General features: G+C 51.8%; 9 protein-coding genes across 9 annotated transcripts; 4 read left to right on the forward strand and 5 right to left on the reverse strand.

The window, feature by feature from the left end:
• Positions 1–717: 717 nt before the first annotated feature.
• LOC146443648 (histone H3) lies at positions 718–1321 on the reverse strand. The gene has a single exon (XM_085079751.1). It carries the CDS (start codon positions 1232–1234, stop codon positions 824–826), a length of 411 nt encoding a protein of 136 aa, XP_084935877.1. The 5' UTR covers positions 1235–1321; the 3' UTR covers positions 718–823.
• Positions 1322–13884: 12563 nt separating this feature from the next.
• On the forward strand, positions 13885–14668 carry LOC146443649 (histone H1.11L-like). Its single transcript, XM_085047794.1, has one exon. The coding sequence runs from the start codon at positions 13896–13898 to the stop codon at positions 14559–14561; it is 666 nt and encodes a 221-aa protein (XP_084903920.1). The 5' UTR covers positions 13885–13895; the 3' UTR covers positions 14562–14668.
• A 316-nt stretch (positions 14669–14984) lies between these two features.
• Positions 14985–15500, reverse strand: LOC146443650 (histone H2A-IV). Its single transcript, XM_085047806.1, has one exon. The coding sequence runs from the start codon at positions 15439–15441 to the stop codon at positions 15052–15054; it is 390 nt and encodes a 129-aa protein (XP_084903932.1). The 5' UTR covers positions 15442–15500; the 3' UTR covers positions 14985–15051.
• A 228-nt stretch (positions 15501–15728) lies between these two features.
• Positions 15729–16221, forward strand: LOC146443651 (histone H2B 1/2/3/4/6). The gene has a single exon (XM_085047819.1). The coding sequence runs from the start codon at positions 15790–15792 to the stop codon at positions 16168–16170; it is 381 nt and encodes a 126-aa protein (XP_084903945.1). The 5' UTR covers positions 15729–15789; the 3' UTR covers positions 16171–16221.
• A 1404-nt stretch (positions 16222–17625) lies between these two features.
• On the forward strand, positions 17626–18227 carry LOC146443652 (histone H3). The gene has a single exon (XM_085079763.1). The coding sequence runs from the start codon at positions 17626–17628 to the stop codon at positions 18034–18036; it is 411 nt and encodes a 136-aa protein (XP_084935889.1). The 3' UTR covers positions 18037–18227.
• A 355-nt stretch (positions 18228–18582) lies between these two features.
• On the reverse strand, positions 18583–19127 carry LOC146443653 (histone H3). Its single transcript, XM_085079775.1, has one exon. It carries the CDS (start codon positions 19089–19091, stop codon positions 18681–18683), a length of 411 nt encoding a protein of 136 aa, XP_084935901.1. The 5' UTR covers positions 19092–19127; the 3' UTR covers positions 18583–18680.
• Positions 19128–20276: 1149 nt separating this feature from the next.
• LOC146443654 (histone H2B 5) lies at positions 20277–20800 on the reverse strand. The gene has a single exon (XM_085047861.1). The coding sequence runs from the start codon at positions 20744–20746 to the stop codon at positions 20366–20368; it is 381 nt and encodes a 126-aa protein (XP_084903987.1). The 5' UTR covers positions 20747–20800; the 3' UTR covers positions 20277–20365.
• Positions 20801–21050: 250 nt separating this feature from the next.
• On the forward strand, positions 21051–21610 carry LOC146443655 (histone H2A-IV). Its single transcript, XM_085047851.1, has one exon. It carries the CDS (start codon positions 21079–21081, stop codon positions 21466–21468), a length of 390 nt encoding a protein of 129 aa, XP_084903977.1. The 5' UTR covers positions 21051–21078; the 3' UTR covers positions 21469–21610.
• A 16-nt stretch (positions 21611–21626) lies between these two features.
• On the reverse strand, positions 21627–22628 carry LOC146443656 (histone H1.01-like). Its single transcript, XM_085047840.1, has one exon. The coding sequence runs from the start codon at positions 22614–22616 to the stop codon at positions 21957–21959; it is 660 nt and encodes a 219-aa protein (XP_084903966.1). The 5' UTR covers positions 22617–22628; the 3' UTR covers positions 21627–21956.
• Between the last annotated feature and the right edge of the window lie 559 nt (positions 22629–23187).

Here is a 23187-nt window from a genome sequence, read left to right on the forward strand (position 1 = left end):
GAGAAAGTTTTGTAAATGAAAGCATTGGTGGCTCATAAAATCATAATCTACTCGACAGAGAACAGAGGCAGCCCATGAAGACCCAAAGTCTCCTTTTCTAAAAGCCACTATGAAGAGGGCTGTTTTGCTGCTTTGAAATTTGCAGGATTCCTTAATATCTTTTAGCGTGGAATATTAGATTTTTATGGCCTCGACGTCAATTTTTTTTTTCCAAGTCTCATGTCACTGAGCTTCGTCATACAAAATATTCTAAAACCCCATAAGGGTCTAAATTTTATTTACAAATAATCTGTGAGGTTTTGCAAGGAGATCCTTCTGCTTTACGAACAGCTGGTGTGGGAGAGCAATAAAATCGAAGGGAGGAAATACGAAGTTTATATAGTAGTCTATGGAGGGCAGAGTCTCAGGCAGAATGGATTTCACATCCCTGTGTATGTGCCTGACAACAGCTCTGAGAGGGGAGGGCGAAGTGTATAAACGAGTCTGCGGTTGCACTAGGCTTAAGAGCTATGCACTTAAAACTATCCGTCTCCTGAAAAAAGAAAAAATCCCCGGAGCCTATTGCAATTTTTATTGCATCAAAGCGCAATTTGCAAAGAAACTTTAAACAAATCCTTCCGTAAATCATGTATCTCATATACAAGCTCAGTATTCTCAAATAAAAACACTCCTCCCACCCCTTTAAGGTCGCTGCCCCCACAGCCAAGAAAACATTTCAAAGCAGCGCCACAGCTCTTTTATTGTGCATGTAGTGGCTCTTAAAAGAGCCTTTGGGTCTCGTGAACTGCCTCCGTGCCTGGCCAGGAAGACTCAGGCAGAAAACTTAGGCGCGCTCGCCGCGGATGCGGCGCGCCAGCTGGATGTCCTTGGGCATGATGGTGACGCGCTTGGCGTGGATGGCACACAGGTTGGTGTCCTCGAAGAGCCCCACCAGGTACGCCTCGCTGGCCTCCTGCAGCGCCATCACGGCCGAGCTCTGGAAGCGCAGGTCGGTCTTGAAGTCCTGCGCGATCTCGCGCACCAGCCGCTGGAAGGGCAGCTTGCGGATCAGCAGCTCCGTCGACTTCTGGTAGCGCCGGATCTCGCGCAGCGCCACCGTGCCGGGCCGGTAGCGGTGCGGCTTCTTCACGCCGCCCGTGGCCGGCGCGCTCTTGCGGGCAGCCTTGGTGGCCAGCTGCTTGCGGGGCGCCTTCCCGCCCGTCGACTTACGCGCTGTCTGCTTCGTGCGCGCCATAGCTCCAAAACAACTGCACCCAGAACCGCTCACTAACCACAGCTAACAATGCACTAACGGCTCTCCCGCGCTCCTATTTATAGCCCGAGCGCCCGCGCCGATTGGCCGCCCGCGCGAGACCGGCCGGCTGCCATTGGACTCTTGGCGCGAGCCCCGGGAAAGCCCCGCCTCCCAGCGGGAATCGTGCCCTCCCCTCGCCCCGCCCCCTCCCCGTTCCGCCCGCGCTTTGCTGAGCTCACGGCGGCGGCAGCTCCGCAGGCGAGCAGTGCGGCGCCGTCTCGTCGCTCACGCCTTGGGCTCGCTCCTTTTTTTCCAAACCCGCTCCTCCCGCCTTCATCCCTGGCCTCTGGATTACTGGCTAAAGCTGTGGTCGGCAGCCTTTCCTTTCCCTTCGGGCTCGCGGTTTCTTCCCGCTCACAGTAGCCGCGATCGGTTCAGGGGAGCGGCAGAAAGGCTGAGGGCGCAGCATCAGCCGACGCGTCTGGCCGAAGCAAAGCGTTCCTGGCTGCTGCCCCGGCACGGTGGGAGCGCTGGGGCTCTTGCGGGGAGCGCGGCCGGTGAAGGGAGCGCGGGCTGCGAGCCGCGAGCGCCACCAATCAGTGCCGTGTGGGGAGGAGCGTGTGGCGCTGCTGGGACCGCCCTGGAGGGGAGGGAGGGCGGAGAGGCTCCGTGCAGTCCTCGCTCAGGTCGGACCGAGCGCTGCGGCGGCGCGGCCCCGGCTCTGCCCGCCCGCCCCCAGCTCCAGCTCGAAACGCTGCTCTGCGGCGGAGTTTGGGGGGTGTGGGGAAACGGCGGTGTGGACAGGGGGACGAAAGCCGGGAAATAGCAGACCCAGGGAAGTTGAGCTCGGTGCTGCCTTGCGGAACTGTGTAGGTCGGGGGCGAGAACGCTGAGCAGCGTTTCGCTTTACTTTCCCCGGCCGCCCGCGAGAGAGCACATTGCGGAGTAGTAAAGGAGATCGGGCATCCATCTCGCAGCATTTTGCTCAAAATGAAAAGAACTTAAAGTAAATCGCACGCGGTCGTATGGAACTGCCCGTGCTTTAAATGCTCCCGATTCATACCGTGTCCCGTTCGGGTAGCTCACAGGTAAACATCACGTACCAGCGGTCAGGAACAAGTTTGTTTTGGCTGTTTTGAGACCACTAACAGCGTTCATTTGTTGTCTAACACGCCGCCCCCAGTCTGTGCATACAGCAAAAGCGGGCTCCCACGGGTTTTTAAGCGAGTCATGAACGTTCCCTGCTCCTTTGAAGAAAATCTAGAATACATCCGTTTACCGTTGGCAATGCGCATCCCCCTTTCCTTGCAATTTACAATGCTTTCACTTCGTTACCCATCTTTTTCTGAAAAAAAAAATAAAAATAAAGGGACAGGAATGTACAAATCACCATAGTATCAGCTCTCATACTGAAAAGGTGGTAGCTCTTAATGCTCTTAATGCAGCCTTTGCGTCCGGGAGGTCTGACACAGGGAGCAGAAGCAGCGTACTTGTAGCTGGTGTACTTGGTGAGAGCCTCGGTGCCCTGGGAGAAGGAAGTTGTTTTCCGCTGCCAGCTATATGCTCTTCGTTCGGGTGGGGAGTGCTTTACGATATGGGGTTGTGGAGCACAGTGAGCTCTCGTGGGCTGTAGAGTGATGTAGTTGTCGCCTTAGATCCATATACGAGGACATTTGTCTATCCTGGGTACCAAAATGCAGCGTTTTTCGCGTGGCACAGCTGTGGGGATACCGCGAGCGCGGAGTGAGGCGGTGTGTGTGTCCGCCGAGGAATGCGTGTGTCAGGAAAGAGCAAAGCGATGTGTTTGTCGTTTGAAGAGCAGAGCGATGCGTGTGTCATCGGGAGAGAAGTGTGCGCCGTCGGGCGCTGACTGAGCTGTGTGTCAGCCGGTGCAGAGCGATGTGTCTTTCCTTCGGCGCGGAGCGATGCGTGTATAAGGAAGCAGCAGAGTGATGAGTTCGGCCGTCGGGGATCAGAATGAAGCCGCCGTCGGGGAGGACAGAAACGATGTGGGCGCTAACAGGAGTTGAAAAATGCTTTTCAGCTGGTGCAGAACGATGTGTGTGTTTGCTGCGCTCAGGAGCTGCTGTATGTCGTAGGGAGCAGAGTGATGTATTTGTCGGGAGGTGCTCTGAGCTCTGTGTGTCGAGACGTAAGGGTAATGCGGATTGAGGGCGCTGAGCGATGTGCTTCGGGCAGCGGGTGGGCAGTGTGTGGGGACGACGACGCAGAGCGATGTGTGTTTCGGCAGACTCAGAGATACGGGATGCTGCGTGCATCGTCGGGCGCACAGCGATTCGTTTGTCAGACAGTGCGGAGCAATGAGCTTTCCTTCGGGAACGAAGCAATACGTGTGTAAATCGGCGGACAGCGGTGTGTGTGTGCGGGAGGAGAGGGACGATGTCGTTGGGAGCAGAGCGGTGTGTGTTTCGGGAGGCACAGAGCGATGGTAGTGCCGCACGCAGGGCAAGCTGTGCACCTTCGGCGGGGAGCGACGTGTATGTCACGGGGTGCACGATGTTGTTGCCGCCGAGGAATGTAAATCTAATTTGTTTTTCGAGGTGCACTGTCTTTTTCGGGATCATAGTGCCAGTTGTATGTCAGAGACACGCTGTGCGTATGTTTGCATATCGTTTAATGGTAAACATATTGCGGAACGTTTAGAAAGTGAAGGATGTGTACGCTGAGCACAGCAATGGACTGTGGAGAAGTCACTGTAATAAGTACCCTGTGCTGGGACTCTCGAGCACTTGGGAGGAGACATCAGGTCACTTGACGTGAGAGTGGATGTATTGTACAATTCACTAGATCATCATTTATTTACCAGTTTCATTCTGTGTTTCCTCGGTCGAGCTCGCACAAGCCGCGGCAGCGCAGGGCAGGGTGACAATCTTCAGCATTCCCGCTTGCCGAGCACTGCGCTGCCCTCCTTGCCCGAGGCTCTCAAGACTATCAAACCCATCCCTGCTCAGCCCAGGGAAGACGAGCTGGTCACGAAAGTGCCCACTGCATCAGGAACTCGGCGACAGCGCTCTGCCTAAAGCCGCGGCTCGTTCCGCTCTGGCCCCAGCGCCGCGTCCTGCCGTGCTTTACTCCCGGAGGCTCTCCCGACTTCTCTCCGCGCCCGGCTTTGCGGCTGAGATGTTAATTAAACACACATTTCCGCGACGAATTTGTATCTGTCTCATCTGGCTACTCCCTTCTGGGAACACTGGTGTTAGGGGGTTAAAAACCTTCTGTTTCTTGAACCGCTGCAGGAAGCCCTTGAGCTGTCATACTCAGCCCCCCCCAAATTAACCCTTAACGGGCTTCAGCGGTCTGTGCCGAAGCAGACGGGTTGCATACACACCCGTTGAGTCCCGGAGCAGCTCCTTTCCCCAGCCGCTGCACCCTGGCTAGCTCGTCCTGTCCAGGAGGGACTGCAGGGGGCTGACAGCAAACCTGCCCCTGCTTTTCCTCTCGCTAAGGAGTCTCCATCTTCTCTGGGTGTTGACTGAAAAGCGATTGTACGTGGAAGTTTTCTACGTGTGGGAATTACTGAAATAAATTCAGTGTCTTATGTCGTATGGACGTATTGCACTCCTCCTCAGATCCTTCCCGTCTTTACATTTGCAGCTTCCGAAACCTGCGGCAGAGCACATCCATGCGGGAAATACCCACAAATGGAGAAATCGGGTAGGGGAACATGCGACAGTCAGGCTCAGGGCTGAATCACAGTAGGAAGAAGTCTGCATAGGCAGCGCAGGGGCATCCTGGCACTGTTTCCTGCAGCAGTCCAAACCCTCGTCCCACTGTTCAGAACGGGCAGACTGTCACTCAGGAGCACATTCCTCCTCATCCCCTTCTGTCAGTAGCACATCTGTGCACAGATTCGGCAGTGAAGCCACACCTCGCATAATCAACACGGTCGTTATCTCTAGTTGATCTTATGCGTTATCCTTAGCTTTCCAAGAACAATTTCATTGTCCTCTTAAGGTGAAAATATCTTGGCTCGAGATGGAAATAAAGTTTCTCTTCTCAGTGATGGTATGAAGAGCTTTCTCTTCTCAAAACTATGGCAACCATCACCAACATAAATACTTTATCAACCAATTTAACACTTATGATTGCATATGATCTAGAAAAGTCGCATGGTCCCATGATTTTTTTTTTTTAAACCGAGATTAAGAGAATCTGAATTGAAACATCCTTCTCGCCGGATTTTTGCAGATGTGTCATCTCTCTGCCATTGATAGCCCCTTAAAGTCTTCTCCCTACTAGTGGAGATGGATATAATGTTTTGCATGGGGAAAATCTCTGAGTGCAATGGAAAGAGATGATGAGCAACAGCTGGAATCAGCACCAGAAGATACGGTTAAAAACAAACAAACAAAAACCGAAGAAACAAAAACCCCCAAAATAAAAAAAAAAACCCTCAACACACAAAACCCCCCAAAGGAAAAAAAAAAAAAAACAAACAGAAAACCCAAACCCAAAACCAACCAAACAGAAAAACCCCAAACCAAAACCAACCGAACAAACAAACAAAAAAACACCCCAAAACCCCGCAAACTAACAACCCCAAAAATCAACCCACAAACAAACAAGACCCCACCACGAAAACAAACAAAAAACCCCCCACACACACTAATAAAACAATCCCAAATCAACCCAGGAAGTATAAATCAGTTTTTCTTTGGGAGTTGCAGATGAAACTTTGTCCATACAGAACAAAACCATGAGTCACCGAAGTTAGTTTGATGTCTTTCTAAATAAAAAATCTATTAAGAGCTGCAAACGAGCAAGCTGAATTCGTTGCTCAGGGTGGACGTACCTGCCTGATATGAAGGAAATGGGAACGGGAAAGACAAAGAAAAACATTCACACATCTAAAGACGGGGATTTTAACACCTGTTTGTTCTTGTAAAGTATTGTCTTTCCCACAGGAGCAGCCCACAGAGATATTTGACCAGTCTGTTCCTCTCCTAATTTTTATGTGCTTTCAGATTTATGGAATAACTGATTCCCTGAACTCTGACGTCTGGAAGGGAGGTCAGTCTCCATCGCTGGTTCCACATGATGGAAAATGCAACCCTGGACCTACAATGCAGAGTAAAAATGCTTTATTCATCACAGTAACGATATACAGGAAGATTTCATTGCAGTTCTGCTTGTAATTCTGCTTCCAAGAGGACTCTGTTCCCATAAGAGAAACATACTTCTCATTGGTTGGACATTTTTCTCTCTTTCCCTTTGCCAGACTTGAATGTAACCTGTTTTTCAAGTTTTCTCAGGGTCTTGTCCTCCACCCACTTGTTTTAGCATCTTGACTTTGGGATTGCATTCAGTCTCAGGTTTTACCTTACAGACTGTGCCTGTGCAGCTCTGACTCCACTGGCTCCACCTCTCCAGTTCAGCCTCATCCCAATCTCATCCTGGCAGATTTGCCCAGTGATCCAGGACAGCGTGGCTGTCTCCAGTCACTGTCACAACCCCTGTCACTGTCACCACGTGTAGGTGCTGCATGGCTGTGTCCTTGGCCACAGAATGGTCCTTCCTGCCCAGCTGTCCCTTTTGTCTTTCAGCTCAATCACCTCTGTGGGCAGCTCACTCCTGCTGCTCCTCACAAAGTTTGCTGAACTTATTTGTTCACTTAAGAATGTATTTATGAAGTTAAATTAGACTTAACGTAAAGTCTTCTTCCCTTTCAAATAGCCACGACTTACACATCTGTTGTCGTCAAGTAAATTAGTGATGATGGCAAAGATATGAGGAATGAAATAAAATTCAGCCTCTTCCAAGCAGTGCCTGACACATCAGCATGATTCTGCACAGATCACTTTTTCTAGCTCAACATGCCATCACTTTCTAAAATATCTGATACTGGGAAAATATCAGGCTCCCCTTGAATTGCATAAAGATGACTGAGAGGGGACCCTTTCAATGTATGTAGGTATCTGAAGGGAGGATGTCAAGAGGATAGAGCCAGGCTCTTCTCAGTGGTGCTGTCACTGAAAATCAGGAAGAAAACAAAAACCCTCTAACACTATATTTGAAGTGATAGAGAATCAGGCATTACTTTATTTTCTGGCCAGGAAGTGCCTAGGAAAATACTCCAAGAACACATGTTTTTAGAGGATTTTCTTCCGAATTTTATACAATCCAAATACCTTAAAGATACATTGTTTCAAACTTCATTGAACGGTAGTTGAGTGACCCCCGATATTCAGTCTCTCATTGTATCCAAATCTCCTTGCCTCTGATGTTAATTAGATTTTTCATTCTTCAATTTTTTTTATCATTCTTTTCTGGATCAGATGTCTTCACCCCTGCTGGAGGTGATGTCTGGGGTAGATGTTTGTGATAGCCACTGATGTCCTGCTGATGTTCTGCTGATTGCCTTTATCTTTCTGGTTATCTTCGGGGTTGCTCCCAGTCTGTGGCATGTTAATGCCATCTCCTTAGGGTGATACTATATCTCCTAAAAAACTGAAGAAAATTCTTTGCCCCAAGGCAAAGTCAAGTCAAACCTAACTGGAGAGACAAAATAAAAATTTTAAAGTCACATTGTTTCCAACAGTGCCAAGTAACAAGACAAGAGGCAGAAACTGATGCACAGGAAATTCCACCTGAATATAAGGAAGAACTTCTTTCCTGTGAAGCTGATAACACACTGGAACAGATTGTCCAGAGATGTGGAGTTTCCCTCACTGTAAATACTCAGGAATCATCTGGAATTAATCCTGTGCAATGTGTACTAGGATTCCCCTGCTTGAGCAGGGAGGTTGGACCAGATGAGCCACTGTGTTCCCTTCCCACCTTTCCCAGTCTGTGGTTCTGAGACGTACTGCTGACACCATTCAACATTACGTCTCCTTCTACATATACTGGCTTCAAATTATCATAGGTATCAGTAGTAGTGGTTATCAGCCTGTTCTGCCTGTTCTCTTTTCTTCCTCTACTCCTTCTGTAATTCTTCCTATCCACCTCACCCATCTGGAGGTGCCTCCTGTTTGTCATTCCCTGGAAGTTGCTACATACCCACAATTTCTCATTCCCACTCTCCCTCCCAGAGAAGGACAATTTCTTCCTTACAGTGTGTGAGCAATGCCTGTCATTACTGAACATGTAGCATCCACCTCTTCCCTGTTGCACCAAGTGTCCAGATACCTGATTTATGGCATTGAAATGTAGTTTTGAGCTGTGGCAACTCAGCCAAGGAAAGTTCTGGACATTGTCATGGTCAGCCTCAATAGACAAGAAAAGCTTAGGATGGGTGTTCTAAAGCACTAGAGAAGACAATTTCTTCTTTAGTTTGTCCAACTAAACAGAGTAGTAACCCCTCTCACTACCTTGCTTCAAGTCATCTGAGTGAGATGGACAAGGAGAAAGCTAGTGGAAGAGGCAAATGCATCATATCTTGAGGAGATAAAGGCACCCCAGGAGGACCAGTGAGTCAAAGATGAGCTGCACTGACCACCTGCCTTAAGTATGTCCAAGTGATAGTTGGCAGTATCCTGTAGGGAAGAAATGAAGAGAAAATGTACTCCCAATAGAAGAGAAAGGAGATTTAGTATAGAGAAGACTGAGGTACTCAACAAATTTTTTGCCTCAGTTTTCTGGCAGTCTCTCTTTCCCATCTCCTAAGTCCATGAACCTCGAGGCATAGACTAGGGGAAAAAAGCCCCACCTACTGTAAGAAAAGATCAGGTTCAAGACCACCTGAGGAACCAAAACATACACAGATCCATGGCACCCAACAGGATTCATCCCAGGGTCCCCAGGGCATTGGCAGATATAGTTGTAACACAGATATTGTTTAATATCTTCATCAATAGGGATGGATTGCACCCTCAGCGAGTTTGTGGGTGACATCAGGTGCAGTGGTGCCATTGATTCACTGGAGGGAAGAGACACCATGCAGAGGGACTTTGACAGGCTCGAGGAGTGTCACCATGTGAACCTTATGAAGTTCAACAAGGTCAAATACACAGCCCTGCAGCCAGGTCAGGCCATTCCAAATATTAGTACAGATTGCAGGTTGAACTGACTGCTATCAGCCCTGCACAGAAACAGTTGGAGTCATGGGTGGAGGCAAAATTGGACATGAGGATGTGCATTTGCAGCTCAGGGAGCCGGCTGTCTCCTTGGCTACATAAAAATAAGCATGGCTAGCAGGTTGAGGAGGGTGATTCTCTTCATTCACTACACTCTAATGAGAGCTCACCTGGAGCACTGCATCCACCTCTGGAGTCCCCAGCACAAGGAAGTCTTGCAGGAGGTCCAGAGAAGGGTCATGAAGATGACCAGGTAGCTAGAACACCTCTCCCATGAAGGAAGGCTGGCAAAGCATCTTCTACAGGTTGCTTGACCTGGAGAAGACAAGGCTCTGGGGAGATCTCAGTGTGGCCTTTCAATATAAGAAGAGCACTTATAAGAAAGATAAAGACTTTGCACCAAGTCTGTCGCTGTTGAGCAGCTAGCAGAGTAATGAATGCATCAGTTCTCAGTGGCAAGAAGGAATGACCTTTATTGTTTTGATTTCATCACATATAGAGAGTTCTCAAAAGTCACCCAGATTGGTCAGTCAGAAGCCTTCCCCCAGGCCTGATTGGCCAGGCCTGCACTGCCCAAGTTCTGGGACACTGTTCCAAAAACATCCAAACTTTATCTTTATTTACAAAACACAAGAAAACTTCTCATGGGAAAAACCTGTGCTAGCCACACAAGTCCTGTAGTGACAGGGCAAGAAGCAAGGTTTTAAATATGAAAGAAGGTAGATTTAGATAGGTTCCAAAGAAGTTTTTCATTATGAAGGTGGTGGAACACACTGGAACAGGTTGGCAAGAGAAGCTGTTGATGCTTTCAGTAGAAGATTTCAAAGTGAGGTGTGATAGTCTTCAAGCAACCTGGTCCTTGCCAATGACAAAGAAGTTGGTCTAGATAATCTTCGTAGGATCCCTCCAACACAAATCATGCTGTGATTCCATGGGACACCAAGTCACATGGGCACATAAAAACATCTTCCTGAATGCATTTATCCATACCAGAATAGGAGAAAAAGGAGACATTGAATTCCTGACTGAACTTTGGAAAAATTTCATAGAATCTTAACGTCCTAGAACATGCTGAGTTGGATGGAACCCATCAGGATCATCAAGTCCAACTGCTGGTCCTGTGCAGGACACACCAGGCAGCACACCAGGCAGCTGAGAGCCTTGCCCAAATGCTTCTTGAACTCTGCTAGACTTGGTGCTGTGACCACTTCCCTGGGGAGCTGTTCCAGTGCCCAGTCACCCCCTGGGTGGAGAATATTTTCCTAATATCCAACCAAAATGTCACTGATGCAGCTTCATGCTGTTTCCTTTAGTCCTGTCAGTGGTCAGAGGAGTGAAGAGATCTGTATCTGGCCCTCCACTTCCCCTCATGAAGAAGCTTCAGACTGTGATGAGGTCTCCCCTCAGTCTTCTCTTCTCAAAGCTGAACAGACCAAGTGTCCTCTGGCCCTCCTCATAAGACTTCCCCTAAAGATCCTTCACCATCATTGTGGCTCTCCTCCAGATGCTCTTTGATCGCTTAATGCCTTTTTTATATTGTGGCACCCAAAACTGCCCCCAGCACTTGAGGTGAGGCTGCCCCAGTGCAGAGCAGAGCAGAACACTCCTCTCCCTTGCCCAGCTGGTGATGCTGTGCCTGATGGCCCCAGGACACTCTTGGCCCTCCTGGCTGCCAGGGCACTGCTGGCTCATGTTCAACTAGTCATCAACCAGGACACCCAGGTCCCTTTCCACAGCAGTGCTCTCCACCCTCTCATTCCCCAGTCTGCACACACAACTAGGACTGCCCTATCTCAGGTGCAGATTCCAGCACTCACCCTCGTTAACTTCGTGTGGTTGATGATTGTCCATCACACTCATTAGCTGAGGTCTCTCTGCAGGGCCTGCCTGCACTTGAATGAGTTGATGGGTCCTCCCAGTTCAGTGTCATTGGCAAACATTGTATTCCTTTGAGCCCTGCATCCCAGTTAGTAATGAAGATATTGAAGAGAACTGTCTAAAAATGGAGATCTGCAGAACCCCACATCAGCCAGCCTGATGTTACCCCATTCACTCTAACTCTGTGCGTGACCTGTGAGAACCAGTCTGGCCAACATATCATGCCCTGGGTTCCATGTAGGAAGGAGTCTTCAGTTCCAATCACCCTTCTTTTCCTCTTAACTGAGGAGTTCTTGATGCAGGGTATGGATGGTGTTGGTTTAGGAGGCCCCTCTGTCCCAGAAGGGCTCATCTCATCCGTTGTCTGGCCTACTTCCAGGGCCTCATACCTGTTACAGAAGGTGCCAGTCCTACTTGTTAGGTTTCCAAAAGAAGGAGAAATCTTCCTCATGGTACACCATGACCAAATATCTCAGTTCGCTGTATTTAATAAGTGTTCTATTACTAGAAGGACCAAGGAAATCACTACCTGTGCTCCTGATCCTTCAGCCAATCATCTCAAGGCCAATTGGTATTCAATAAATGTTCTATTAGCTTGACTATGTTTTTAGAGAAAAATAGAAGACAAAAGTAATTTTGATTTAACTGAGTACATCATTGAACAAAGCTTCATATCAGGAAAAAAAGTTAAGATCTTTTTTCTTGACAGTAATATTTGAAGCAATTAACTTTTTTTTTTTTTTTAAAGAAATTCACCTAATGAATTCAAGGAATTAAACTTACTTCTCCTGCCCCTGCTCCACCTGATAATCTTTGCAAGATGTCTTTCAATTTCCTTCTTTTCTGAGCCTAAAACTGTCTATGGTTGTGGAAAAGAAAATTTAAAAAGTCCAGATAGGTGGTCAAATCTTGGAGGACCAGGAAAAGGAGCTTTTAGGAAATCATATAGAATGCACCAGGACTGTGCTGCTACATCAGGTGTTTGGAAGAAGGATAGAGGCCTAACCTAAACCCAGGAAAATGCATTTTCAAGGCGTCAAAATAATTTAAAGGTAAAGCTGCTAGGGACTCTGAGTGATTAGAATGGATTAACATAGAGAATTTGAAGGAAATATGTATGCTACAAAATTATCACCCAGAAATTTCTCCCCAGTGGTGTGTATCCTTCCCAAGAGATTCACTTCTGTGACAATCTAGTTCACAACCCAAAATTCATGGCACGTTCAGCAGGTGAAACTACCATGAAATACAGCATCAGGAAAAAAAATCCATGTAACCTTCTGGGTTTTTAACCTCTTTTACATGATGTTATTCTGCTGGTTGTCTTCCCTAGAAAAAAGCCTCTCTGAAATGCCACCACATCTCTTGATGGTCTTTAAGAATACCCAGTTGAGATAATCTAGTACCACTGACAAGTTCTTAAAATTGACCCAACCATCACCAAAACTTCACAAGACACTGTGTGATACTATATTATCAACAGATAAAGTGAAAGAAGCCAAATAACTGCTTTTACAATAATATGAACCAATCACCATGGTCTCCCATTTTTTCCCACAGTGTACTACAAATGTTCAAATATGACACGTTGCTACACAACTCATGGAAAGAAAAAATCATTTTTATGTATATTCTATTTGTCCCACATAACAAAACACATGCATTGGAAAAATCCATGCCCTTGCTTCTCTCAGCAGTTCTGAGGAGAAAAATGTTTGATTAAGTCACTTGAATTATATTATTTTATTAAAGAAATACCTGCAGTTTTACGTCTGTTTTTCATGAAGAAAACATTTACACTATATTTTGCTTTTATTTTGTTTTCCATTCTGTAAAATTGCTGATGGTGGCAGACAAAATTCCTAAACTATAATGTAAAAGTGAGCACAGAAATAAACACTGCCTTAAAATAAAGACATACAAATAAATGGGTTTATCTACCATGCATCACCAAAAGAAGTATTTTGGAGAAAAAAATGGAAATGTAGTTAATTAAAATATTAAAACAAGGACGCAGAAAACCTAGGGAGACAGAGGAGGAATTTCTATATGTTATTATGGGATTTTAAAGACAGCTGACGAATTAAGAGAGCTGCTTTTCTGGTTAATGTTTCTGGTGAAAAAAGTCTTTCTTTTACTTTTTATCAGCTCAAACTAGAGCTAAACAGGGCACTATGTCCAAAGGTTTCATTATTTTGAAGAGATGAAGACGTATTATGGAAAACACCTCATAACCCAGATACAGAGCTCAGTGACTGCCTTGTGTTATTTGCACCTTTTCAAAGCTGATTTACGCTAAGATAAGGTCTCGAGATTACCCCCATTTTGGAGCACCTTGATGCAAAACCTTCTCAGAAACATGTATGAAATGTCACTGAGACCGTGGTGTCAGAAACAAAGTTTTAATTCAGAAGGAGAAATAAAAATCTTTCTGTCCAGCTCTGCGTGCAATCCCCAAACTCGGTGATTATTGACTTGCCTGAAACTCATTTCAAGTCTCGGCTGAAAGAAACGTCGCAAGACAAAACTATTCTCTGTCCTAAGCAAGAACGCTAAGAAGCGGGGTGCCGCGATCGTGGTTTTTTTAAGAAAAAAACACTTTTTTGCGAGGGAAGAAACACAAGCCGAGCGGCAGGGAGCAGGGCAGGGGGCGGGGCGGGCTCTGCAACCCACCAATCAGAGCCCGCCGCGCTGCTATAAAAGGCGCTCGGGCCGTGCAGCCGCAGCCGCGTTCGTGCAGCATCGCAATGTCCGAGACAGCGCCAGTCCCTGCTGCTGAGGCAGCGCCCGCCGCCCCGGCCCCCGCCGCCAAGGCCGCCGCCAAGAAGCCGAAGAAGGCGGCGAGCGGCTCCAAAGCCCGCAAGCCCGCGGGGCCCAGCGTCACCGAGCTGATCACCAAGGCCGTGTCCGCCTCCAAGGAGCGCAAGGGGCTCTCGCTCGCCGCGCTCAAGAAGGCGCTGGCCGCCGGCGGCTACGATGTGGAGAAGAACAACAGCCGCATCAAGCTGGGGCTCAAGAGCCTCGTCAGCAAGGGCACGCTGGTGCAGACCAAGGGCACCGGCGCCTCCGGGTCTTTCCGCCTCAGTAAGAAGCCGGGAGAAGTGAAGGAAAAAGCTCCCAAGAAGAGAACTGCTACAACTAAGCCTAAGAAGCCGGCGGCTAAGAAACCCGTCAGCGCCGCAAAGAAGCCTAAAAAGGCGGTGACGGCAAAAAGTCCCAAGAAGCCGAAGAAGCCAGCGGCCAAGAAAGCAGCCAAGAGCCCCAAGAAAGTAACAAAGGTAGCTAAGACCAAAAAAGTGGTGGCAGCAAAGAGCCCGGCTAAGGCAAAGGCAGTGAAGCCCAAAGTGGCCAAGCCGAAAGCTGCTAAGGCAAAAGTAGCCAAGGCAAAGAAGGCAGCACCGAAAAAGAAGTGAGCCCCCACTGAAGAAAAACCTTCCCTTGCTTTTAAACCCAACGGCTCTTTTAAGAGCCACCCACGTTTTCTTTAAAAGAGCTGAAATTGGATTTTTTACCGTTACTTATGCCGAGATTGGAATGTGGATGAGCTTGGCGCGAGAGTTGATGCTGAGAGAATGCTTTTGCTTTCCTCTTGTGATGTTTATTTCAGCGAAAACTTGAAATGCCTGCAGACATTTCGAATCTCTAGAATCAAATGATTACAGACAGCAGATTACAAATGTGTGAAATACGGGGGATAGACAGTCAGGGCAGCGATCCCACATTATGATAACACTGTGAGAAGGGGGGAGGGAATGATGGGAGCAGGGAGATATGATAAACAGTTACACTAAAAATTTTGCAATATTATGAAGCAATTTAGCTCTTTACTGAGGTAGTGGGTGGCTCTGAAAAGAGCCTTTGGGTTTCTCTTGATAAAACTTCCTGGGCTTGGTTCTTCGGCGCTCACTTGGCTTTAGCCTTGTGGCTGTCGGTCTTCTTGGGCAGCAGCACGGCCTGGATGTTGGGCAGCACGCCGCCCTGCGCGATCGTCACCTTGCCCAGCAGCTTGTTGAGCTCCTCGTCGTTGCGGATGGCGAGCTGCAGGTGGCGGGGGATGATGCGCGTCTTCTTGTTGTCGCGGGCCGCGTTGCCCGCCAGCTCCAGGATCTCGGCCGTCAGGTACTCCAGCACGGCCGCCAGGTACACGGGCGCGCCGGCGCCCACGCGCTCCGCGTAGTTGCCCTTGCGCAGCAGGCGGTGCACGCGGCCCACGGGGAACTGCAGCCCGGCCCGCGACGAGCGCGACTTGGCCTTGGCCCGGGCCTTGCCGCCCTGCTTGCCGCGACCAGACATTTCAGCGACAGCAGCAACTCAGCAGCGATTCAGCAGCAATATCAGCAACTCCGGTGACACGGAAGAATTTGCAGAGTTACTGAGACCCCTGCTTTATATACAACTCGGGATGATCGGCATTGCGTGTTTTGATTGGCTGAGAAAAAAGAACTTATCCCACAGCCAATGAGAAGGCGAATCGAGACGCGTCCAATCGCGAGGCTCGGCGCTGGGCGAAGAGCCGAACGAGAGCCAATAGCGATGCGGCGCTGTCGGCAGAGCTGCTATAAAGCCGGCTGCCGCATCGGTGTCGCCGTTGTGTGTAGTTGGTTATCGTGTTAGGAGAGTGAGAGTCTCGTTCTTGCAGCCATGCCCGAGCCAGCCAAGTCTGCCCCCGCGCCCAAGAAGGGCTCCAAGAAGGCGGTGACCAAGACGCAGAAGAAGGGCGACAAGAAGCGCAAGAAGAGCCGCAAGGAGAGCTACTCGATCTACGTGTACAAGGTGCTGAAGCAGGTGCACCCCGACACGGGCATCTCGTCCAAGGCCATGGGCATCATGAACTCGTTCGTCAACGACATCTTCGAGCGTATCGCCGGCGAGGCGTCTCGCCTGGCGCACTACAACAAGCGCTCCACCATCACGTCGCGGGAGATCCAGACGGCCGTGCGGCTGCTGCTGCCCGGCGAGCTGGCCAAGCACGCCGTGTCCGAGGGCACCAAGGCTGTCACCAAGTACACCAGCTCCAAGTAAACGTCTTCTGCAAATACCGTTTAACCCAAAGGCTCTTTTAAGAGCCACCCACCTTTTCAGTAAAAGAGCTGATGCTGTGTGCAGCGGTTCTTCCTCGTTCTGCGTCCAATTTTTTGTTTTCGGGACTAAGGGTGGGGACTGAAACGGTTTGTTACGGTGTGAAGGCCCCGTAAGTTAGAGAAAATTGTGCATTGTTGCAAAACTGCCACGTCTACCTTAATGGAGCCGATGATGCTCATGATTCGTCTAAAAACCCGTAGTAGCTTGCTTTTGGGGTTATGTTTATTTTGGGGCCGGCAGCTTAGATAATAAATGAATACTGTCGGTGGTGTCTCTAAACGGCCGGAATAATTGTGTTCCTGACCGCTATCATGTGTTTATTTGTTGAGCTACTCGACCGGAAAGCTGAATCGAGAGCATTCAAAGCACAGGTCCTTACAGACTACCCCGTCCTCTTGTTTATTGTTCATTAGCCTTTAGCCAAAGACTGCGAGATGACTGCCCTAATATCCTTCACTATCCCCGCTGTGTTATAGCGGGCGGCCGGGAGAAGGAAAGCGAAAAGCTGCTCGGCTCTGCCCCCGACCAGCACAGTTCCGCCGCAGGTCGCGCCAAGCACAGGTTGCCACCCGCCGCTCTTTCCCGGCTTTCGTCCCTCTCTCTCCAGCGCCGTTTCCCCACACCCCCCAAACTCCGCCGCAGAGCAGGGCACAGAGCAGGAAGCGGGCGGGCAGAGCCGGGGCCGCGCCGCCGCCGCGCTCGGTCCGACCTGAGTGAGGACTGCACGGAGCCTCTCTGCCCCACCTCCCCTCCAGGGCGGTCCCAGCAGCGCCACACGCTCCTCCCCACACGGCACTGATTGGTGGCGCTCGCGGCTCGCAGCCCGCGCTCCCCTCACCGGCCGCGCTCCCCGCAAGAGCCCCAGCGCTCCCACCGTGCCGGGGCAGCAGCAGGGAGCGCTTTGCTTCGGCCAGACGCGTCGGCTGATGCTGCGCCCTCAGCCTTTCTGCCGCTCCCCTGAACCGATCGCGGCTACTCTGAGCGGGAAGAAACCGCAAGCCCGAAGGGAATGAAGGGGCTGCCGACCGCAGCTTCAGCCAGCAGTGCAGAGGCCAGGGATGACGGCGGGAAGAGCGGGTTTGGGAAAACGGGAGCGAGCCCAAGGCGTGAGCGACGAGCCGGCGCCGCACTGCTCGCCTGCGGAGCTGCCGCCGCCGTGAGCTCAGCAAAGCGCGGGCGGAACGGGGAGGGGGCGGGGCGAGGGGAGGGCGCGATTCCCGGCGGGAGGCGGGGCTTTCCCGGGGCTCGCGCCAAGAGTCCAATGGCAGCCGGCCGGTCTCGCGCGGGCGGCCAATCGGCGCGGGCGCTCGGGCTATAAATAGGAGCGCGGGAGAGCCGTTAGTGCATTGTTAGCTGAGGTTAGGGAGTGGTTGTGAGTGCAGTTGTTTAGGAGCTATGGCGCGGACAAAGCAGACAGCGCGTAAGTCGACGGGCGGGAAGGCGCCCCGCAAGCAGCTGGCCACCAAGGCTGCCCGCAAGAGCGCGCCGGCCACGGGCGGCGTGAAGAAGCCGCATCGCTACCGGCCCGGCACGGTGGCGCTGCGCGAGATCCGGCGCTACCAGAAGTCGACGGAGCTGCTGATCCGCAAGCTGCCCTTCCAGCGGCTGGTGCGCGAGATCGCGCAGGACTTCAAGACCGACCTGCGCTTCCAGAGCTCGGCCGTGATGGCGCTGCAGGAGGCCAGCGAGGCGTACCTGGTGGGGCTGTTCGAGGACACCAACCTGTGTGCCATCCACGCCAAGCGCGTCACCATCATGCCCAAGGACATCCAGCTGGCGCGCCGCATCCGCGGCGAGCGCGCCTGAGTTTTCTGCCTGAGTCTTCCTGGCCAGGCACGGAGGCAGTTCACGAGACCCAAAGGCTCTTTTAAGAGCCACTACATGCACAATAAAAGAGCTGGAGCGCTGCTTTGAAACGAATACCGCGTTCTGGTGCGTGCGTGTTGTGGCATGTAATTTAAAAGAACAAATGAATATTTCACTATACATAGCTCTTATGGGACACATTAAAGAGTCACCAAGCCGTTCGTATTAAATATGTCTAGAGTAAAAGCAATTGAAGTTGGCTCCCGAGACTTTTTCAATACTCCTCGGCTCTACTGAAAAGGTCAGTAGAAAATAAAGGAAATGAATGTAGAGAGCGTAGCAATATGAAATTAACCATATATATATCACGGCAGCAATACAACTTTCGATTTTGCATAGAAGCAGTAAAAAAAACCTTTGGGTAAAATTTTTTTCCATAATGTTGTGGCTCTTACACTAGTTCGTAATTATTAAGACACCGTGCCAAACCTGCAACAATCTATCCACCCCACACACACAATAAAATGATACCCTTTCCAAACTAGCACTACAGCTCTTTTATTGTGCATTTAGTGGCTCTTAAAAGAGCCTTTGGGTCTCGTGAACTGCCTCCGTGCCTGGCCAGGAAGACTCAGGCAGAAAACTCAGGCGCGCTCGCCGCGGATGCGGCGCGCCAGCTGGATGTCCTTGGGCATGATGGTGACGCGCTTGGCGTGGATGGCACACAGGTTGGTGTCCTCGAAGAGCCCCACCAGGTACGCCTCGCTGGCCTCCTGCAGCGCCATCACGGCCGAGCTCTGGAAGCGCAGGTCGGTCTTGAAGTCCTGCGCGATCTCGCGCACCAGCCGCTGGAAGGGCAGCTTGCGGATCAGCAGCTCCGTCGACTTCTGGTAGCGCCGGATCTCGCGCAGCGCCACCGTGCCGGGCCGGTAGCGGTGCGGCTTCTTCACGCCGCCCGTGGCCGGCGCGCTCTTGCGGGCAGCCTTGGTGGCCAGCTGCTTGCGGGGCGCCTTCCCGCCCGTCGACTTACGCGCTGTCTGCTTCGTGCGCGCCATAGCTCCAAAACAACTGCACTCACAATCACTCGCTAACCACAGCTAACAATACACTAACGGCTCTCCCGCGCTCCTATTTATAGCCCGAGCGCCCGCGCCGATTGGCCGCCCGCGCGAGACCGGCCGGCTGCCATTGGACTCTTGGCGCGAGCCCCGGGAAAGCCCCGCCTCCCGCCGGGAATCGCGCCCTCCCCTCGCCCCGCCCCCTCCCCGTTCCGCCCGCGCTTTGCTGAGCTCACGGCGGCGGCAGCTCCGCAGGCGAGCAGTGCGGCGCCGTCTCGTCGCTCACGCCTCGGGCTCGCTCCCGTTTTCCCAAACCCGCTCCTCCCGCCTTCATCCCCGGCCTCTGGACTGCTGGCTGAAGCTGCGGTCGGCAGCCCCTTCATTCCCTTCGGGCTTGCGGTTTCTTCCCGCTCAGAGTAGCCGCGATCGGTTCAGGGGAGCGGCAGAAAGGCTGAGGGCGCAGCATCAGCCGATGCGTGTGGCCGAAGCAAAGCGCTCCCGGCTGCTGCCCCGGCACGGTGGGAGCGCTGGGGCTCTTGCGGGGAGCGCGGCCGGTGAAGGGAGCGCGGGCTGCGAGCCGCGAGCGCCACCAATCAGTGCCGTGTGGGGAGGAGCGTGTGGCGCTGCTGGGACCGCCCTGGAGGGGAGGGAGGGCAGAGAGGCTCCGTGCAGTCCTCACTCAGGTCGGACCGAGCGCGGCGGCGGCGCGGCCCCGGCTCTGCCCGCCCGCTTCCTGCTCTGTGCCCTGCTCTGCGGCGGAGTTTGGGGGGTGTGGGGAAACGGCGCTGGAGAGAGAGGGACGAAAGCCGGGAAAGAGCGGCGGGTGGCAGCCTGTGCTTGGCGCGACCTGTGTGGCGACTTTGCAGTTTACGATACACCACGTACTAGCGATCAGGAACAGGTAATTTTCGGCTGTTCTGAGTCACCATGGACACAATTCACTTGTCTAACACAGCACCCGCTTACAGCAAATACCAATAGCAAGCTGCCACGATTTTTTTAGAAATTGTGAATCCTCGGCTCCCTTGTAGCAGGTGAAGAACTCGTTCATCACAAACCAATCACACTTTGCTTTTCTTTTTGTTTATCGTGCCTTTATACCGTAACAGACTGTCCCAGTCCCCCCCCCCACCCCGTCCCCTTGAAAAAAATATAATAGACGGGACACGGAAGAACCGCTGCACGCAGCATCAGCTCTTTTACTGAAAAGGTGGGTGGCTCTTAAAAGAGCCTTTGGGTCGAGAATATCTGATACAGGGCGCACAAGCACCTTACTTGGAGCTGGTGTACTTGGTGACAGCCTTGGTGCCCTCGGACACGGCGTGCTTGGCCAGCTCGCCGGGCAGCAGCAGCCGCACGGCCGTCTGGATCTCCCGCGACGTGATGGTGGAGCGCTTGTTGTAGTGCGCCAGGCGAGACGCCTCGCCGGCGATGCGCTCGAAGATGTCGTTGACGAACGAGTTCATGATGCCCATGGCCTTGGACGAGATGCCCGTGTCGGGGTGCACCTGCTTCAGCACCTTGTACACGTAGATGGAATAGCTCTCTTTACGACTCTTACGCCGTTTCTTGTCGCCCTTCTTCTGCGTCTTGGTCACCGCCTTCTTGGAGCCCTTCTTGGGCGCGGGGGCGGACTTGGCTGGCTCGGGCATGATAGCAAATGCCTCACCACAACAACAGCAACGATACGTCAGATCGTAAACGTGCTCCTGGCGTGAGTGCCCGAATTTATAGTGCGGTTATGCAAATTAGGTTTCATGTAGTCTAAGTTGTTATTGGCTGAGAAAAGTTTTTGCAGTGATAGCTCTTCGTCGTTCATTTCTATTGGTCAAATTTAGATCCGCGTACTCATTGGCTCTTTCAGGTACATCCCTTTTTCAGCCAATCGAAAGTCGTTCCTTTCTCTGAGAGGGTATATAAGGCCGAGCTCTGACAGTCTTTCATTATATTTCCCAATTTTGACGGCGGCAGTTGTGTTGCGGAGATGTCTGGTCGCGGCAAGCAGGGCGGTAAGGCGCGGGCCAAGGCCAAGTCGCGCTCGTCGCGGGCCGGGCTGCAGTTCCCCGTGGGCCGCGTGCACCGCCTGCTGCGCAAGGGCAACTACGCGGAGCGCGTGGGCGCCGGCGCGCCCGTGTACCTGGCGGCCGTGCTGGAGTACCTGACGGCCGAGATCCTGGAGCTGGCGGGCAACGCGGCCCGCGACAACAAGAAGACGCGCATCATCCCCCGCCACCTGCAGCTCGCCATCCGCAACGACGAGGAGCTCAACAAGCTGCTGGGCAAGGTGACGATCGCGCAGGGCGGCGTGCTGCCCAACATCCAGGCCGTGCTGCTGCCCAAGAAGACCGACAGCCACAAGGCTAAAGCCAAGTGAGCGCCGAAGAACCAAGCCCAGGAAGTTTTATCAAGAGAAACCCAAAGGCTCTTTTCAGAGCCACCCACATTTTCCTAAAAAGAGCTTGAACTCCATAAAAGTAGTAAATGCCCGCGATAGCTTCCAAAGTACTTTTTTCAGACAGTCTTAAAGTTCAGCTGCGTGCACTAATATCAGCCCCGCGCTGCCTTACCTAGCTCTGGGGCGGATCTGACAGCGCTCCGAGGAGGCAGCTCACCCCTTAGGTAACCAAATACTGCGCCTTGTCGACTGGTACCCTCCCACAACCAATTCAAGCGCCTCTTGAGTTGTTCCCGAACTGAAACCACACGTTCGCCAACAGATCGCTTTTCTCCCACATGCCTCCCCGCTTAACCTTCCCCAAAACGGTGGCAGCCACAGCATTTCAGCCCATTTAAGCAAACGTGTGTGGCTCTTAAAAGAGCCGTTGGGTTTAAATGCCAAGCAACACTATTTGCACGTGGGCCTTACTTCTTCTTGCCCCCTGCCTTCCTCCCCTTGGCTGCTTTCGCCTTGGCTGCCTTAGACTTGGCTGCCTTAGGCTTCACTGCTTTTGCCGGGCTCTTCACTGCTGCCACCTCTTTCTTGGGCTTGGCAGCCTTAGTCGCCTTCTTCGTGTTCTTGGCTGCTTTCTTGGCTGCAGGCTTAACTTTCTTGGGTCTCTTTTTTGCTGTCTCTGCTTTCTTGGCAGTGCTAGCAGGCTTCTTGGGCTTGCTTGCTGCAGCTCTTTTCTTCTTAGGAGCCTTTTCCTTCTCTTCTTCAGGTTTCTTGTTGAGGCGAAAAGAGCCAGACGCACCTGCACCTCTGGTCTGCACCAGGGTGCCTTTGCCGACAAGGCTTTTTAGCGCCAGCTTGATGCGGCTGCTGTTCCTCTCCACATCGTAGCCGCCACACCTCAACGTCTTCCTGAGCGCGGCGAGCGAGAGCCCCCTGCGCTCCGTGGAGTCGGACATGGCCTTGATGATCAGCCCGGTGACGCTGGGCCCCGCGGGCTTGCGGGATTTGGAGCCGCTCGCCGCCTTCTTCGGCCTCTTGGCGGCGGCCTTAGAGGCGGGAGCCGAGGCGGGGGCCGGGGCTGAGGCCGGGGCGGTGCCGGGGGCGGTGCCGGGGGGTGCGGCCTCAGCCATGACGGCAGCAAGGCGGGCACTGGGCAGGGGCGGGCCGGGCACCGCCTTTTATAGAGGGAGGCGGGCACTGATTGGCTCCGCCCCACGCCCCGCCCCTTCTCTGCCCCGCCCTGTTGCCGCGCGGCGTCCCGCGCTGTGTCTTGTGTTTCTGCGGTGAAATAGAATGGATTTTTTTCTATTTTCTCTGTCACGAAATCGTCTCTTTTCTGCGTCTGTGAGGCCGAGGGAGTGGCTATTTTTCGCGTGTTGGTGTCTCGTCGCGAAGAGTTGGATTTGGGTAGGTAGGGGACGGGAAATCCGGAGTCCTGCCACGGAACGGACCTCGACAAGGCGAAAGTTTTGTTTTTATTTGTAAATTAAAAATTCTCCTTTAAAATTAACGTGAGTCAGGACACTCAGTATTAATCTTCAGAGGATTGTTTTTACATTTGGTAAGAAAACAAACAGCTAAAATCTCATTTTTTAGAAAAAAATTGGTTTCAAAGACAGTGAGGTAGCGCAAACCACAGGGTCACATAGCCATGTCCTGCACTTTCGGCTTCTGCTAATCATGCAGGGAGAATCTGCAGGT

The sequence above is a fragment of the Lichenostomus cassidix genome, chromosome 1Aa, assembly GCF_008360975.1.
Source record: "Lichenostomus cassidix isolate B80296 chromosome 1Aa, HeHo_3.0, whole genome shotgun sequence".
Classification (NCBI taxonomy): Eukaryota; Metazoa; Chordata; class Aves; order Passeriformes; family Meliphagidae; genus Lichenostomus; species Lichenostomus cassidix.